Genomic DNA, 17,007 nt, shown 5'->3' with positions numbered 1-17,007 from the left:
TGTGGTGACACTTTCCTCTTAACCCGAATACATATCGTTAACCTTTGCTCTGCTGATGGATGTACATGTCAGCAGTAGGTTGTACAACTCTTCATAGCATCTTACTCGTCATCTTGCTTATGGTGTGTCTTTTAAATATCCACCAATCATCTGTTTGGCTCCGGGTCAGACATTTGTTCAGACTGAAGGATTTTTCCCATGCATACTAATATATTCCTCAAAAACTCTCTGCCGGCTGTTTCCAGGAAATGTGCTGGTTTGCAAAGATGACACTTCTTAAAAAAGTACAGGAAGTGGTTTGATAGCGTCACGCTTCACAAAGTTTAGCATGAACATGTGAGACAATGTATTCCAAAGCGCACTGCAGTTCAGCGAACGCTTCAATTTGAACGAGGTTTTCTGCAGCCCAGTTAGTGCTTGAACTAACGCAGATTCTTGTCGGGTTGATCATTTGATTGCTTGATAACCTGTAAATATGATGCGTATAACTGTGATCCTGGCTGGCCCAGAACCATATCCTGCAATCCCAACTGGAGAGAAACTTCAGCATCTGCCCAGCACATCACAACATTATGGTTCTCCTTTTATGTTTATCCCTACCTCTGCACACAAAATGTAAAGCAGCAGAGCAAAGACAATATCTCATTCTTTCAGACAGTCTTTCAACTTGGCCACATTTGGATTTGATCTCTATGGCGATGACACACGTTCCCCCTCTCTCTGCTCACTGTCTCTCCTCCTGAGGTCGGTGGTTTCATTGGACAAACTCAGACAAGACGGTCCCCTGAAAACATATCAGTTGTCTCTATATTTGTGTACACATGGACCGACGGGGCCAAAGTCAACCTTCGCTTATTAGGATTCAGATGTAGTCCCGCCATGTTTTCTCTTCTCCTTCGCAAACTTTGATATGCCGGATGTGGGACTTTGCAATGGCATCGGTTTACTAAAAATGAAAGCTGAGAATCAAGGAGCTGGATTGAAACTGTGGCCAGAACCTTGAATCAATATCAGGAAGAGCTAAGACAACATAGCAACAGACACCCAGGGCAATGATGAATTGTAAATGAACAAGCAGAGCGGTGGTGTCTGGGACAACCTGAGGTGCATGGTGAAGGGAAAAGTTCTGATAAGGTCAAAACTCCAGCAACACTTGTATAGAGAACAACTTTATTGTTTTGACCAGGTCTAAAGAATAAAAAGAGGCACAATTAAAATACACAATTTTATTACAAATACAAGTAACAGGAAGCGCTCAGTTCATTGCATAAATAGCTTGTTATTGATTTAAATACAATCAGTGCGGTAAATGTTCCCATTTGGTTACGCATTATCTCCCACTTAAGTATAGATCGTGTCCTTCTCAGAAACTATACCGATTAAAAAAGGGATTCTGATTAATTTGCCAAAGTTAAAAGTGTTGAGGCATTCTCTGATCAATACAACGCTAGTGCTTAGTTCATAGAAATGTACTAAGTTACTAATTTTAGCAAATTTCCTTCAACATTATGAACGCTGATATGCAAATGAACCATATTCAGTACTTTTTTCAGACATATTTACAATCCTTTTACAAACAATACAAAATTGACATCAATTAAATATTTTCCCATGAATATTATTGTATGAATAATAATGTATGAAACCTGTGAAATATTTGTAATGTAACAAAACCAATCTGCACAGATGTAAACTGTTCGGACAAATAGAAGCATCATCTATGCCAACACCTTCAAATAAAGACCTCCTAATCTGACTGGTGCATATTCCTTTTGTCATATACTTTAAGTTAACAGTAAGTGCACTTTTCTGCAACAATTTGTTGCAGGACAAAAATGGAAATTGCAATAGAGTCGAGTATGACGTTTGTTGTACCGACAGCAGCTACAAAGTTGACACTGACAGTGTAGGTTTTACCCTCTGAGGTCAAAAGCTTTGATCTTCATATCACAACATTCCTGTGAAGGCAGAGCACACAACATGAAGGTGTGATGCCCATAGCACCAAAGTGAGCAGGTATGAGCAGCTATGATCTTGTTATGTCCATAATTACCACATTATCAATGGTAAACAAACAGTGAAATATGCAGCAGCACCTTATAGTATAGTCTGTGTTTAAGGACCCATTCTACACATAAATTATATTTCATACAATTAGAAAATAACTATGTAAAACATTCATTTACAGTTTATGTACAAGTCATCAAAATCGTCTGCTGCCTTCAAATGTATGTTTGTGTCTTTAAATAAGCCCATATATACAAAATAGTGTGGTCCAAGACTTTTGTGCACATCCTTACGGGATTAATATGATGTCTCTGTGGTACTGTATGTCGTCAGCTTATGTCGAGAGGAAACCTGTGTTTATTTGAACCAGTGCAGGTAGTTTGTCTTGAGAGCGGGAAAGCACATGTTGTTGCTGCAGGAGCCCCCATAGCTGGGGGGGCAGGCGGAGCAGGGTACTCCTACTTTGTAGGGAGCCTCTCCGATCCAGTTACCCCTGGAAGACAGAAACATGTACAGTGTCAATGGAGTTAGAGGTGACAGGAAAATTGAGTGTTTTATAATAAAAATATAACTTTTGAATACTGGCTTGCACGTCTAAAATGGCCTGAAATGTGGACGTAAAGATGATTCATTAAAGTGGGTTGTCGAGACACGTATTCCCAAGAAGTTAAAGAAAAACATCTATAGTCATTTTTAAAAAAGGATAATATTGATGATCATTCAAGGCATTGGAAACAGACTCATCTTAGTGTCCAGTTAGTAGCTGTTCTTGAGTTCTAACTCATATGGCAAACTGGCAAACTGTGCACTTTACTTTACTCAGCACTTTACTTTGTTTTCCCCCTGTATATTTCGCATTAGTATTAGTATTTAGTTTTTAGTATTGAGTTTTGTGTTATATATTTATTTTCATTGATGCTCTGATGTGCACCGCTGCTGTGATTTTTGAAATGTCCCCACTGTGGAACGAATAAAGGAATATCACATCATATCATATCATATCACATGATCTTCATCTGATGATAAAATGTGCCCCAAGGCCCTTACAGTGCTCAGAAAAAGTACATCTAAGTATAAATCTAAACATCTAGTATCCAATGACGAGCTATCTGCTGATGATGTTAATTTGTTATTATCGAAAGTTCCACAACAGCTACCAAATGGCCCTTGAGATGAATATATAAAATATTACAATAATGCGATGCGTTTAGTCCAGAGAAGAAAATCACTTATTTTGCAATCTGTACTTTGTGAGCAAATGAGAAATCAGAGTTGACAGTATTTGTATCGAGTCATCTTATAATATAGTGTATAAATGGACACCAGCCAAATTGTTATTTGACAAATTCCAGATGTCCGTGCCAGCTGATTGTATAGCTGCATCAAGTACTTCACATACAGTGACTTTTGCAGAGCAGACAACCTGATCCAAGCTCCTAGTCTAAGGGTCTTTTTTCAATTGTCAAACTAAAATAGGTCATCAATGTTCTAAGCCTGTTCCTCTTCCATGCGTCTCAAACCAGTGGCATTAAAGAACCCAGGTCACAAGTCTGTCACAAGTCCAAACAGGCATTGATTCTTGGAATTTGTAGGATAATTTCCCTTCTGTTTCGTGGCTCTTCTGAGCTTTGGTACTGCGGTACCGGTTCACGGGCTTGTGTCGAGGTTATCTGAAGCTCCCAGCAACATGGGTGGCATTTCACAGCTCGGCTCAGAACAGAGCCGCCTGTGTCTGGATTAAGCCTGCCGTCAGCATATCGTCATCGGGTTAACAGGTTCATTAGGAATAACAGGCTTCCTTACAGCATGTCATTAACACTGTACAAGATTGACTACTACTTACTTGGGTGAGTAGTTGCAAACTAAATACGTTGACCGTTTCCACACTGAACCCCATACATTCATGTTGTGGCACGTGTGAACAGCACAGCCAACCTTGTTGGATGTTGCCCAAACCATCTGCCGAAAAGAAAAGACAGCCAGTCAATGCCATTGTTACACCAGCTCAACAGTGCGGCATGTAATGCTCATTGTTGTCTTTCTACCTGTGTGTAATGGGTACACATGGGCCCGAAGCATCGAAGAGGGCATCGAGGGTTGCAGTCACGGGGGTATGGAAAAGAATAATCTTTGACCTCATCGTACCACGGCTTCACCAGCTGGAGAATGGATCGATAGCTGTGAACAGAAGGCAGACATGTTTAGAAAACTACACTGCACATGTTGATTAGGTCCCATTTGTCATTTCTCAATATATTTGAGAACAAACTAGTAAGAGGTTGTTGTGTCGTTTAGCTGCAGGTGCATTCAGGATTTATGGATCAAAGAAACCTTTGAACACTGACTTGGATCTTGAATTCATAAACTGTTGGGTTCCAATCTCAATATTGTTTCTGTGTGAAGTGTTATGAGTTTTCAGTCCCCTTCAGGTGCTTTGGTTTACTCAACCAACTTTGTTTTAATGTCTTGTGAATTAGAATTAGAAGAGGATTTATTTATATTTTTCAGTCATTACGTGTTTCAGGATATGCATTGTCACATTGTGGACTGAGACTTACCATAAATGGTCATTGTTATGGTTTTTAAAACATCTACTACATTGTTCCAGACACTCTGAATACAATAACAAATAAATCACCTGAGGTTCTGAAATATAATATATAGACTGTCTATTAAACTGCACTATTAAAACCACATTACAAGTTGACAAACTGACCATATTTCAGCACATCAACATGGGCATTTTAAAGATGCCCCAGAGCTTCAGGGCTTGCAGCCAAACAGCAAAGGTTTGAATGGCCAGATATTAAAACACGCTCTGCACTGCAAAATGCTGACACAGCAGTCAGTGTCTTCAGTGAATTCCAATTCACAGAAAAGTTAGTCAAACTAGATTGACTCTTTCCTACTAAATGTAAAATGTTTCTACATTATTTTCTGAAAGTAAACTATATGGTATTACTACTTAGATCTAGTCGATTTGTTTTCTGTAGAACTCTCTCAGCGAGTCACAAGGAATAGTCAGTATAAGCTGTATTCCCAGGAGTCTCGTGTTGTTCCTCAATAAAATCTCAAAGTGTAGAAACATGTGAAGGTACCCTGTGTCTCCAAATGGAAAGTCAAGACCCACTAAAGGGATACGCTTTTGTCCTCAGGGGTCATGGCTGAAAACGCAACTTTTGTTTATTTGAAGGGTCAAAGGAGCATTCCTCAAGCAGTCACCGGGTCACTGTGCAAAAAACCTTTCGGAGAAAGAAGAAGGGGGCGGCAAGGCAATGACCATGACTGCTGAGAGAGAGAGTCACCCCTGAGAGGAGCAGCAGATGTCGGTGAGGGGGAGTGGAGTCAAAGGTCACTCACCGTCCTGTCCTGACGGAGAGGTTTTGACCCAGGAACCTGAGGAGGTGAGGTGGCCCGTGCTCCCACTGGCAGGCATGAGCCCAGTCCTCGGCTCTCTTCGCCAGGGTGTCGTCCCACACCTACACACACAGGGAATGTGGAAACCCATCACATAACTGAACGTACCAACACTAGATTCTCATTCAGTGAGATGTGAGATAATAGTCGGAAGTTGAGTTCATAGCTCTGTTACAGGTGTTGTCATGGCAAGACGCAAAAGTCATCCATCAACTCAGTTGCAGAGGCAGCGAGAGTTGTCACTCTTTCACTGTATGAACAGCATCGCTTTAAGAATACCAGATCCCCAAACTTGTCCATAGCCACACTAATGTATGGTTTTGTTGGGAATGGACTGTGACTGGAGAAATGAGGAGAGACTCCCTCTGATTATTTCATACTAAAGTGGTTAGTGGATGGAGGTGCTGCCAATTTTATAAATGGAAATATGTCAGCTCATTCGTCTGAAATAGTTGCTGGAACCAACTTTCAAAGGAAGGCGAGCATTGTACTACTTCACACCTTGAAAGTATATTTTGGAGCTGAAATATGGCGATATAAAAAAATTCTGATTTAGACTTTTCCATCAAGTGACCAACGACAGCTCACTTGCCATACATGACCCTTCCTCCTTTGGAAGTGACTACTGTGGTGGTCTCCTGCAATGCAATCTGCTCATAAACTGAATGTGCAAACAAAAGTTTTGTCACTTTATTTCTTTGCCAAAAAATTGGATTTTCCATCACTTCCTATGTCAAACAATTGGACTTGCTGCATGCACTTGGTCACTACCAGAACATGCACATAACAATAACACATCAGAGGAGGTATATGGTACATCAATCCAATAATAGCATACACTGAGTGTAAATATATACACATTCATAAGACAAATAAAACAGAGACAAAATGAATTCAGTTGCAAGCTTTCACTCACCATGTATTCCATGTTGGATGCTGGGGGAAACACCTTCCCTCTTACTTTGTTGTGGTAGTCAAGAATGGCCAGCATGTCGTTCTGACTAATATAACGCTTCCTCCTGGTTTTGGATATCGTCGTGACATCGGTCCCATGGCTGCGCGCCGCGCCAGCATTGGTGAAATTGGCGGCTGGCAAGAACGTGGAGACCGCAGGGAAAGTCGTTGCCAATGCACTTGCTCCGCAAGATAAGCAAAGCAGTATTAAGTCTACAGCAAATAACTCAGGTTTCATGTTCGGTTTTGTTGTGTGTTGGAAACTGCAGGCAAAATATCCCGCGTCTCGGAGTGATCTGAGAAGAAGAAAAAGAAAAAAAGAGGACTTGAAGTGCTGTTTGTGGTGCGCACACGTGAGATGCAATGCAATTACAAAAATACATGCCTAAACCAAGCTTACATCCGTTATGATATATAAATACAGAATGGCATTCCTTCACAATAGTCGTTGGTCCTACCTCGTCTCGCGCCTGTGTCGCCAAGGCTGTGTGTCACCTCGAAAGCCTCAGTGATGGACTGGAGAGAGGGAGGGAAAGTTTGGAGCTCTCACGCTTTGCAAACTCAGAGTGTTTCAGGAACAGTCCGTCTGTGGGGGCTTATATAGGCTCTGGCTGCGGACGACGCAGGGAGGAGGTGGACGCACAGCCCCTCCTTGTCACCTGAAACACATTATAGCCTACGTTTGCTTTTTCCGAACCCATTCGTGGCCACTCTTAATTTGATCGTGCCATCTGCTTCAGGTTTGTGTTCACGCATCAAGGTGATAGGAGCATATGTCTTTACGGTTTAAAAAAAAGAGTCTGTGCAGGGTTTGAAGTATGCTGCGTATCTGGATGTGATTCATGTTCATATTTTAAACTTTATTAACTCCAAATGTCCCTGAACTGTTTTTTGTTTATTGCTATGCACCTTTCATCCAGTCAAATTCCTTGAATGTGTCACGTACTTGGCAATAAAAAGTTTCTGATTATGATAGTTTATTTTGAAGTGACTTGATTGGCACTTCACCGGTCAGGAGAATCCACTTTGTCGTGCACTAGTCTATGAAGATTACACTTCTTCATAGACCCCCCCCCCCCCACCCACACACACACACACACCAAAAAAAAAGACTGCAGCTCTTTTCATTGGCAGCTGGTGAACAAATTAAAGAAACGTGACGCAGGAACAATTTTCTTTCGCTTTTTTCTTCTCTCTCTTGTTGCCGACAACTGGTGCTTTCCCAGAATATATCATCTTGGAAGTGATGGACTTTTCAGGTGCTGGAACTGGTGGAAGGGATTTATCACTCAAAACTTTTCTCCTCCGTTTCACTCCATCTATCCATTTCAGCTCCTTCTCTCCGCTGATGCTCTTCCTGAACAGAGGTTTCACTTGGATGGAAAGTTGTCAGATAAATCCTGACAGATTAGTTGAATAGTTCTACTTTCTAGACCTGCATGGTCTAGGGTTCTGCGTAATGCCAGGGTTCTTGAATTTTGGCAGGTAATACAAAAAAGTGTAAAGGTAAAGGTGTGTGTGAGGATTGAAGATGTGATGATGTTTTTATTTATGTTTTACTTAAGTAGCATATTAGACACCTGAGAAGGCAGCCAGAGAGGAAAAGACGACACAACGAGAAAGACTTCAGTCTTATTCCAAGCTTAAAGAGACTAGAAGTCTATTCTAATAGTGACTCTGTAGTGAAAGATACGATTTGAACCCAGAAACAGGGCATTGTTATTTTCAAGTTGTTATCAAACTATACCCAACAACCAATATATCTATTTATTACCTGAAATATATTTAGACATTGTGGGTTTCTTTTCTGTTATTCACCATCTGCTCACTATTTTTGACTCTCATCTGGTATCAATAGTCCGGCCACTTTGCAGCCAGCACAGCCTGCTAGCCCCAGATTCTGATCAACACAGCGCAGAAATCCTATCCCCGGGTTTATAGCCATATTGTTGTTAGTGTTATCATATCAGTTTAACATACACCCTTTTCACAGCATTTCTCACTATCTTTATATTTATTTGTTCATATGCTTCTGAGATTTATTGTGGAAAGCCAGGGTTTAATAGAATACTGTACTTCCACTGTATCTCTCTTCCATCCTCTTTCTCTCTCTCTCACACACATACACACACACACAGTTTCCTCACGTGCAGTCTCCTCAAGCCCCAGATGATATTCCCTCCGTTTCAGAGTGCTGGTACTTGTTAACAAAGTGAACCCAGTGACTTTGAATAATGTCAAAGCTTTATTATCACATTGTTAGAGTAATTGGGGCATTATTTGGGGCACGTGCTGAGAGAGGCTTTGGGTCTGTTTTGGAAAGGCATTCTTTTTCAAACAGAGCATTTATTTACCTACAATATATTGTTCCAAGTTTCCCCCATGCTTTCCCCCTCTCCGGAGGCCTCTCGAAGCCCCGTGTCGATGCCAGGACAGCAGAGAGAATGAGGTGCAGTGCTGCGCAAGAGGGAAAGCAAAAGAGGAATAGCATCAGGATAATAGACAAATTCAACAAGTGTTGCATTGATTATGATTCTATATTCACCCAATAAAGGCAGAATAATCCAAAACTAAAAGATTTTGAGGAAATAGAGTTTGCATTGTCTTGACTAGTTCCATGTGCAATAAATCCAAGATCAAAACAACCATTTTTTTTTAAATGCAGGTTAAAGCAAATAAGGGCTCGTGGACAGTTCTTGGCCCACGTCCGGGTCAAAGCAACCTGACGTGGACAATTCAAAAAGTATATAATCTCTAAAGGATGGCTCTTCGCTCTGTCCAGTATTGAAGCAATTCAAGCACATGTTGCAAACTCCAGCTCAGCAGTGCACTCCACCCAGGGCTATTGTTACTGCGCTGGCAGCACCCACAGTGCACGGGAAAGTCACCACCACAGCAGTAGCATGTGAAAGGACAAATGAAAAAAGAGTTCTTTTATGATTTGAAAGACTCAAACTTCTGGAAGGAGTTTGAAAGATCAGACATAAGCTGTGCATCAAGTTGTTCACAGGGTGGTTGTGGTGTTTTGCATTTTGTATTTATTCTGTTACTTTATCAAAATATTTGCATCCTTGATGAGAGTTTGATGAGAAGATTGACACATGACGATCTTCTTACCTCTCGACAAGTAAGCAAAGCGTACTTCCCAATCTGTTGGAGAGTTCTTTAATCAGTCAGGCCAAGTAATGCAAATATAAATCTGATAAAAGAGAATACCTATTATTTGTGAAAATTAATCGTATTTCATTTTGAATTCTGAAGGGCCATTGTATTGGGGCAGCTTGGAAGTTGTTATGTCATGCGTTGGTTTTTGTTGGCCAGGGGGCAAAAGAGAAAGGGACATTTCAAGAGTAGTTTACATTGGTCAGAAGCCCAGCCTCTAACTTCAAACTGTCCAGGCTGCTTTCTTCCACACACAGCTGTTAAACATTGTATCAGTGCAACATGCAGTTACACAGCAAATACTGTATGTTTCACACAGTCTGCTAACTTACGATGCGGCGAAGGCTTATTGACACTGAAAGAACCTTGCGGGTGAGAAAGCGTCAACCCTGTGTCCCCGGCAGAAGTTCAGGAGTTGATTATTACTCCAACCGTTGTCCGAAGAGTAACACGCACAGTAATAAACTCAATAAATATCTAAGTCTTCTGATCAAAGAGGGCCCTTGCTGAGCTTCAATTTAATACAAAATTAAATTCTGGCTGTGTTTAGACTATATATAATATAAGGTGCTAATACAACATCACTGATAAAATACTTCTTCTTCATAGAATCCAACTAGTAAGAGACTGCCTGCAATGCCAGCTGGTACTGTAAGGCTTATTGCTGAAAGATTACCCAATGTAACCCAAAGCCACATTGTCTAGTGTTTACTGAATAGGGACCTCCACAAACATGACCGAAGAAAATCTGTCCCGGACGGGATGTTTTCTCCCTGTTGTCTAGATACAAGTCTGGCTGTAGTTTGGCTGCTCAGTGGAATCTAAGGTGACTTTGTCCTCCCTGGAAGTCACTGGGAAAAAACACACACACTACAGAGAGCATGTAAAGCAAGAGTAAGAAGCAAAGGACTTTTTGAGGTTCAGATTCAGCACATTGGGAAAATAGTTTTTATTTTCCAGATGAAGTGGATAATTGCTAACAGTAGATGGCACAAGTTAAATGAAGAGGGAACCTTTATGCAGGGCTTGTAAAGCGCTTCAAACAATCGAAACAAACATAATGTCGGCAGAACATAGACAATTAAAAACCCTCTTCCCCGAAACACTGTTTAGAGTGTGGGAAGAAACCTGAGGGATTACTGGAGGGGCAACTCTTTCGTCAGGAATAAGTCGCTCAGCTTGTGGATCTATTTTTGACATGTAACATTCCTTTGCCCCCAGATATTCTCACCCATCTATAAGACATTTACAACCATCTTTGATGCTCAGGCCTTGTAAGACTGCACAGAGACGGAGCTGTGGTCACACGCAGACATTTCTCAAGAGGTTCAGATGTCAGCTGAGAGAGAGACAGGCAAACATGAAAAATCCAGCAGGATCTAAAGTTAGAGATCAGGCGTTTTATGATGGATCTTCATGACAGCAGGTAACAAAAAATATCAACTAGGACTCATGAGAGAGCTGCCAAACCCAAAATAACGTTTACAGAGTTGTCTGGAAAGCTGTGATATACCTCTGCACTTTTACCAGGAGATTATGCGTCATTAATTATGTTCCATATTTTATGTGATTTACAAGCCACTTCATGGGTTGGCATTATATTATAAGTCTTAATGGAATAGTTTGACATTTTGAGAAATGTTAGATGATCAATGCCCCTTATCTGTACATTACATGAGGTTAGAGACAGGAGACGGACAGCTTTGGTTTAACAGGGGATAGAGTGAAGGAGAACATGTTGACCTCTCAAGAGCCAGTGGTTTGTCCATTCTGGGATATTCTAGAAACTAGAGTAGGCTCCGTGAGGAGGACTCGCTCCACATGTAGATATAGACGCCTTGTAATAAGGGAACGAAATCACAACAATTGTTTTTTTGAGGTGATTTAAGAGTGAAGAAAACTTTTTTATATCATCTTCAATTTCTGCCACTAGATCCTGTAGCTAGCGGTTTCTCCATGCTCCATAACTTTCTGCTAAGCTAAGTAGTCTCTCAGATTCTTGACTATCGTTATATTTAGCAAAACACATTCAGTATGAGAGTGGTGTTCAACTCTTTGCAAGAAATTGAGTAAAAGCTTTTCCCAAATTGCAAAAGTATTCTTTTAAGTTGTTTAAGTCGGCACACATTTAGCACTCTTATGAATGCAGATTGTTTCCTGATTTTTCTGATAAAGGTAGACTTATTGTAGCCTTGGCCAGTTAGGAGCACAGGAGAAGTTCAGATGCAAGCCGGCTGACCGTCCGGCTGGCTGGATCAGGCTGTGGCTGGGTCGGCCTGGAGGCAGTCTAGACAGCAGATGAGCAATGAGCTGGGCTCTGGCAGACAGGCCGTGTGGCTGGGACTCTCCTGGGCATGGCAGGGCCTCTGGGACTCTTGTCCCTGGCAGAAATGATAAATACACTGCACTATTTTGAGGCAAAACACCCTAGCCTTTGTAACTCTAATGCATGTTTCTAATTGATGAAGTTCTATAGGATAAAAATTGAAAACAGATCATAAACCAGCTTTATAAATCCACTTTTATACACGCACCTACCTTCTGATCCCTAAAATGAAATCCTTAGCGAAAGTCTGTTTGTCCTGTCATCAAAATGTTGCCCAGGATTTATGATTCGACTGAAGTTTACACCACACGGTTGTATAAGACTTGATCTTTGCTCACTTGGCACCTGGTAAGAGCTTTAGTGTTGCTGGAAAGCACCGGCGACGACTGCAGCTTGTAGAATTTGCGTCCAGAGTGCAGCGGTGACATCTGGTGAACTGTACCATTCATTATTAAGAAATTATGCAAATTGTTATGTCGGATTATTTTTGATGTCAGTTTTTCTTCCTTGATCCTATTAGAGCCGTTCAAGCAGCTACCTGTCAGAAGCAAAGTACAATGACACAAGTGATACCATTGTTCGACTCATGGTTGCTCTTTTCATGGTATAAGTAGACACTATTGTTACAGAAACTTAACAGTAGTTAGGTTTAATTGGATTTCTGCATTATGGATTTGGTACTCTAGATTCAACAAGATGTTTGACTTCAGTGTGATGTAAGATGATTGGATGTGCCAAGCCTAGCTGTTACATTGTCCAGCTCCAATGTGTTTAAGAATATTGTGCACAGTGATAGGAATGCATTTATTTCTTCCCATATACAGTTTGGTGTGATAATCTACTCTTGTTTAGCTCAGAAGCAGATGAGGCCTCAATTGGACCTGAAACAAAGTCAAAACAAAATGTGTTATTCTGAATTTTGTAATCTTTTTTTCTTCTCTAGTTGATGTTTTCAAGTTTCAAGTTTTTAAGTCAACCCCCCCTATACAAGTATAATCGGTTCGTGAAATTCTTATGTGCAAAACACCGACAGCAGTTTTATAGCAGATAAAATCGGTTCAGAATAAGAATGAGAATAAACTATACAATATCCACACACAAAAAAAGAAGAAGAATAAAATATTAACAATATATATATAAAACAATATATATAAAACAATATATAAATATATAAAACAATATAATTATATATATATATATATATAATATTCATATATATATAAATATATATATTTAAAATATATATATATATATACAATATATATATATATAATATATATATATAAAATAATATAATAATATATATTCTGGTGTGTGTTAAATGAGGTCTCAGTCCTTGTTCAGCAGCCTGATGGCCTGACTGAAGAAGCTGTCCCTCAGTCTGTTTGTCTGACACTTGATACTGCGGTATCGCCTGCCTGACTGGTAGAAGGTGAACAGTTTGTGGCGGGGTGGTTATTGTCTTTCATCATCCGTTTGGCCTGCGCCTGCGTGTATATGTCCAGGATGGAGAGCTCACCTCCAACGATGTACTGTGCCGACCACCACTCTCTGTAGTGCCCTACGCTCCAGGGCGGTGCAGTTCCGTACCAGGCGGTGATGCAACCTGTCAGAACACTCCTGATGGTACTGGTGTGGATTGTCGTGAGGATGGGGGGGGCCATGTTGAATTTCCTGAGTCGACTAAGGAAATACAGGCGTTGTTGGGCCCTTTTCACCACGTGGTGGTGTGCGTGGTCCATGTGAGGTCCTCGAGATGTGCAGGAAGCTGAGGAACTTGACCCTCTCTGCAACTCCGTCTATGGAGATGGGGTGTGCTCTCCTCTCCGCTTCCTGTAGTCCGATCGATCCTTGGTCTTCTTGGCGTTGAGGGCGAGGCTGTTCTCCTGGCACCACTGTACCAGTGATCAACTCCTCCTGTGCCTGTAGGCTGTGTCGGTGATCAGCCCAACACTGTTGTGTCGCCCAACACAGCAGCAAACTTGATGATGACGTTGGAGCTTGCATGGCCGTGCAGTCGTGGGTGTACAGGAGTAGAGAGGGCTCAACACGCATCCTGAGGGCTCCCGTGTTGAGGGTCGGCTCTGAGGTGGTACTGCCCATCCTCACCACCTGGCGGCCGACAGGAAGTCCAGTATCCAGCTGCACATGGTAGGTAGCCTGAACCTCTGAGCTTGGTGTCGAGCTTGGCGGGAACAATAGTGTTGAGCAGCTGAGCTGTAGTCCACAACATTCGCACACAACAGTTCCTCCCTCCAGGTGGGAAAAGGGCGGTGTGAAGTGCCATGGCATTGCGTCGTCGGTGGATCTGTTTTGACGATGATATGCAATGGGTCCAGCGTGGCAGGCAACATGGAACAAATGAAGTCCTTGACCAACCTCTCAAGCATTTACTGACAATCGAGGTGAGGGCTACGGGTCTCCAGTCATTCAGGCAGGTTACCTTGGGGTGTTTGGGGACAGGCACAATGGTGGACATCTTGAAGCTCTCAGGAACAACAGCCTGGGACAGGGAGAGGTTGAAGATGTCTGCACTCTCTGCCAACTGCGCCTGCGCGGGATGTGGTCGGGACCCGCCTTCCGGATGTCCACCCGCTTGAAGGCTCTGCGCACAGCCTCCTGAGATGATGATCAGCAGGCTGGTCCTCGGGCGGCGCTGCCTTGGCGGCTGCCGTTCACGTCGAACCGAGCAAAGAATGTATTTAGCTCGCCTGGGAGGAGGTAGGAGTTCTCTTCACCGCTGGTTTTCCCTCTGAAGTCCGTGATTGTCTGTAGCCCTTCCACACTCTCTCATGTCATGGCTCTTGAGCTTTTCCTCCACCTTGTTCCTGAACTCCCGCTTGGCAGAGCCGATGGTCCGGAGGTCGTGGCGGGCTCTTTGTATTCCGCCATATTCCCGGGTCAAAGGCGGTGTTGCGCGCAGTGCAGCGAACATCGCCATTTATCCACGGTTTCTGGTTGGGATAAATCCGAACCGACTTGGTAGGACAACGTCATCATGCATTTCTTGATGAACCGGTGACTGAGGGCCAGACTCACTGGCGTTGTTGTCGACGCGGCCCTGAACATATCCCAGTCAGCACGTTCAAAACAGTCCTGTAGCATAGACTCCGATTGGTCCGACCAGCGTTGCACTTCCTTCACAGCGATTGGTTGCTGCTTTAGCCTCTGCCTGTAGGGGGTTGGATTGGATGGTGGTCCGATTTGCGAGAGCGGGCGGAGGAGGGCTTTGTATCCATCCCGGAAGGGAGTGTAGCAGTGGTCGAGAATCCGCTCCCCCCTCTCTTGAGTTTGGCCTTGAGGATGACAGGAAACTGTGAATCAAGCCTCAAACTCCAAGGAGAGTTCAGCTATGTACCAACACAGCAAAGATGCTGGAAATAAAACAGATTCATTCTTGATTTGACTCTCATGAAATCATAAAAGGACATAAGATGTTCAGATTCAGACAGGCTTCTTGCGTATATATCTCAAATGAGTTTAGGTCAGTGACGTCGAAGAAATAAACATCAATCTGTCACTAGCAGGCTCTTGCCCAGTCTTTATGATTACATCAGTGTTATTATTGGATCCAGCTTATCAGAAAAGCTCGAGCTTTCTTGTGCTCTGTGTTCCATGGAAGTGATGGATTTTAAGTTAAGATGAAGCAAAGACCCTGTGAGTTTCTGTGAGTCCCCCGTTTGGACTCTTGTCTTCTTCATGCAGTTTCTAGGTTTTCCTAACTGCAGTTGATAGAACTGATCAAAGGGTCTCATACAATTATTGGATATTTCCCAAACATTGGGTCAAAACCCACTTGTTGTTTGACATGGTTTTCAACAACTTCTGTGTTTTTATGCTTGCGACTGGATTCTCTCTCAGACTGTTTTGTTCCAAACAAGGTGACCCCCCTCCCCTCCCTGTCCCACAGGCTTCAACCCACTGCGGCAGGTGGCATCCCTCGTAAGAATTTACGGCTTGGTTCTTCTGGTTCAATGCAAACAAACCAAGTTTTATGGAGCAAATACGGAGAGGTCATGGTCCCTGCAGTTTGATTGCACCATGACAGAGAAACGTGGCTTTATTCATTTGGTGGCACCTGTGAGATATTTTCTGAAATTCGCAACTACTGTTGTTAAGGCCTTTTAACTCTGGGACGTCTTTACTGTAAAGAATAAGCTAAAGTTGGTGGTTCTTACTGTAGGCAAAATATCATTAAAACAAATTCTAAATAATTTCCTAAAACAGCTCTGCGCTTAAGAAACATTACCCAAACATTGGAAATTGTGCATTTTTAGGGCACTTTTTCTGCTGGTTAATACACATTTGGTGCAGTAGTGAATCTTGGAAGATGTGAGTGACTTAGCTAACAGGCATAAATAAGCTTTTATTCATCCCAAAAAACAAAAACAAAAAAGTGCAAAATGTGTAATATAGTTCTGGGCCTAGAAGAATACAAATAGACAGAACTTACCTGCTAAATTAACTTTGTTTTCGGATGAATTACCGCCACCCACTGCTCTGAAGTGTGACCTAACAAACTGAAAAAAGGGAAGATTACATAACGGACCAGACCGTTACATATCCGTACACTGGAAATAAAACAAAAGAGGACAATTAACTTCAGTTTAAATGAATATTTTAGCAACAAACTCATAGTCTAAAGAAATAATAAACATTTCTTAACCACAAAATTCCAATCCTCCGAACTTCACTTTTTGTGTTTAAGAAGTCTGCGTTCGGGGGCCATCTTTAAGCTGTCCCTCCTTCAGCAGCCGCAATCAGCAAAGGCACGGTTAACTAAACTTATAATGGCTTATGGGAAACTCATCTATTAAACAGCTAAAGGAGCACTAAATGCCAGCACTACAACAATAAATATACTGTCAACAACACAAAAATAATCAGTGTGATGCATGAATCAAAATGTGTCATTTATCTCCTGTCGATGTGATGGGGTTCAACGTTCAACATACTCTATGGGGAAAAAACAACATTAAAAACTAAGGTGTGTATGTGGTTATCAACATTCAAATCAGCTGTGTGGCAGCAGGAGCGGCCATCACAGAAGTGTATTTGGAGTTGATTAAAAAATAAATGAAGGAGGCCTTGCTCCTCGTAATGAAGGAAAATACTATCCAGTGGCTCACTTATAGTTTTTG

At 42.0% G+C, this 17,007-nt stretch overlaps 1 protein-coding gene across 1 annotated transcript; it reads right to left on the bottom strand.

The window, feature by feature from the left end:
* Positions 1–1,211: 1,211 nt before the first annotated feature.
* Positions 1,212–6,919, bottom strand: pi15a (peptidase inhibitor 15a). Its single transcript, XM_056434076.1, has 6 exons — positions 6,837–6,919; positions 6,341–6,674; positions 5,368–5,486; positions 4,053–4,185; positions 3,851–3,966; positions 1,212–2,500 (listed from the first exon to the last, which is right to left on the bottom strand). Exons 2-6 carry the CDS (start codon positions 6,614–6,616, stop codon positions 2,365–2,367), a joined length of 780 nt encoding a protein of 259 aa, XP_056290051.1. The 5' UTR covers positions 6,617–6,674; positions 6,837–6,919; the 3' UTR covers positions 1,212–2,364.
* Between the last annotated feature and the right edge of the window lie 10,088 nt (positions 6,920–17,007).

Source organism: Pseudoliparis swirei, chromosome 16 (genome assembly GCF_029220125.1).
Source record: "Pseudoliparis swirei isolate HS2019 ecotype Mariana Trench chromosome 16, NWPU_hadal_v1, whole genome shotgun sequence".
Taxonomy (NCBI): Eukaryota; Metazoa; Chordata; class Actinopteri; order Perciformes; family Liparidae; genus Pseudoliparis; species Pseudoliparis swirei.
The sequence above is the reverse complement of the archived record's forward strand: the minus strand, read 5'-3'. Positions and strand labels throughout refer to the sequence as shown.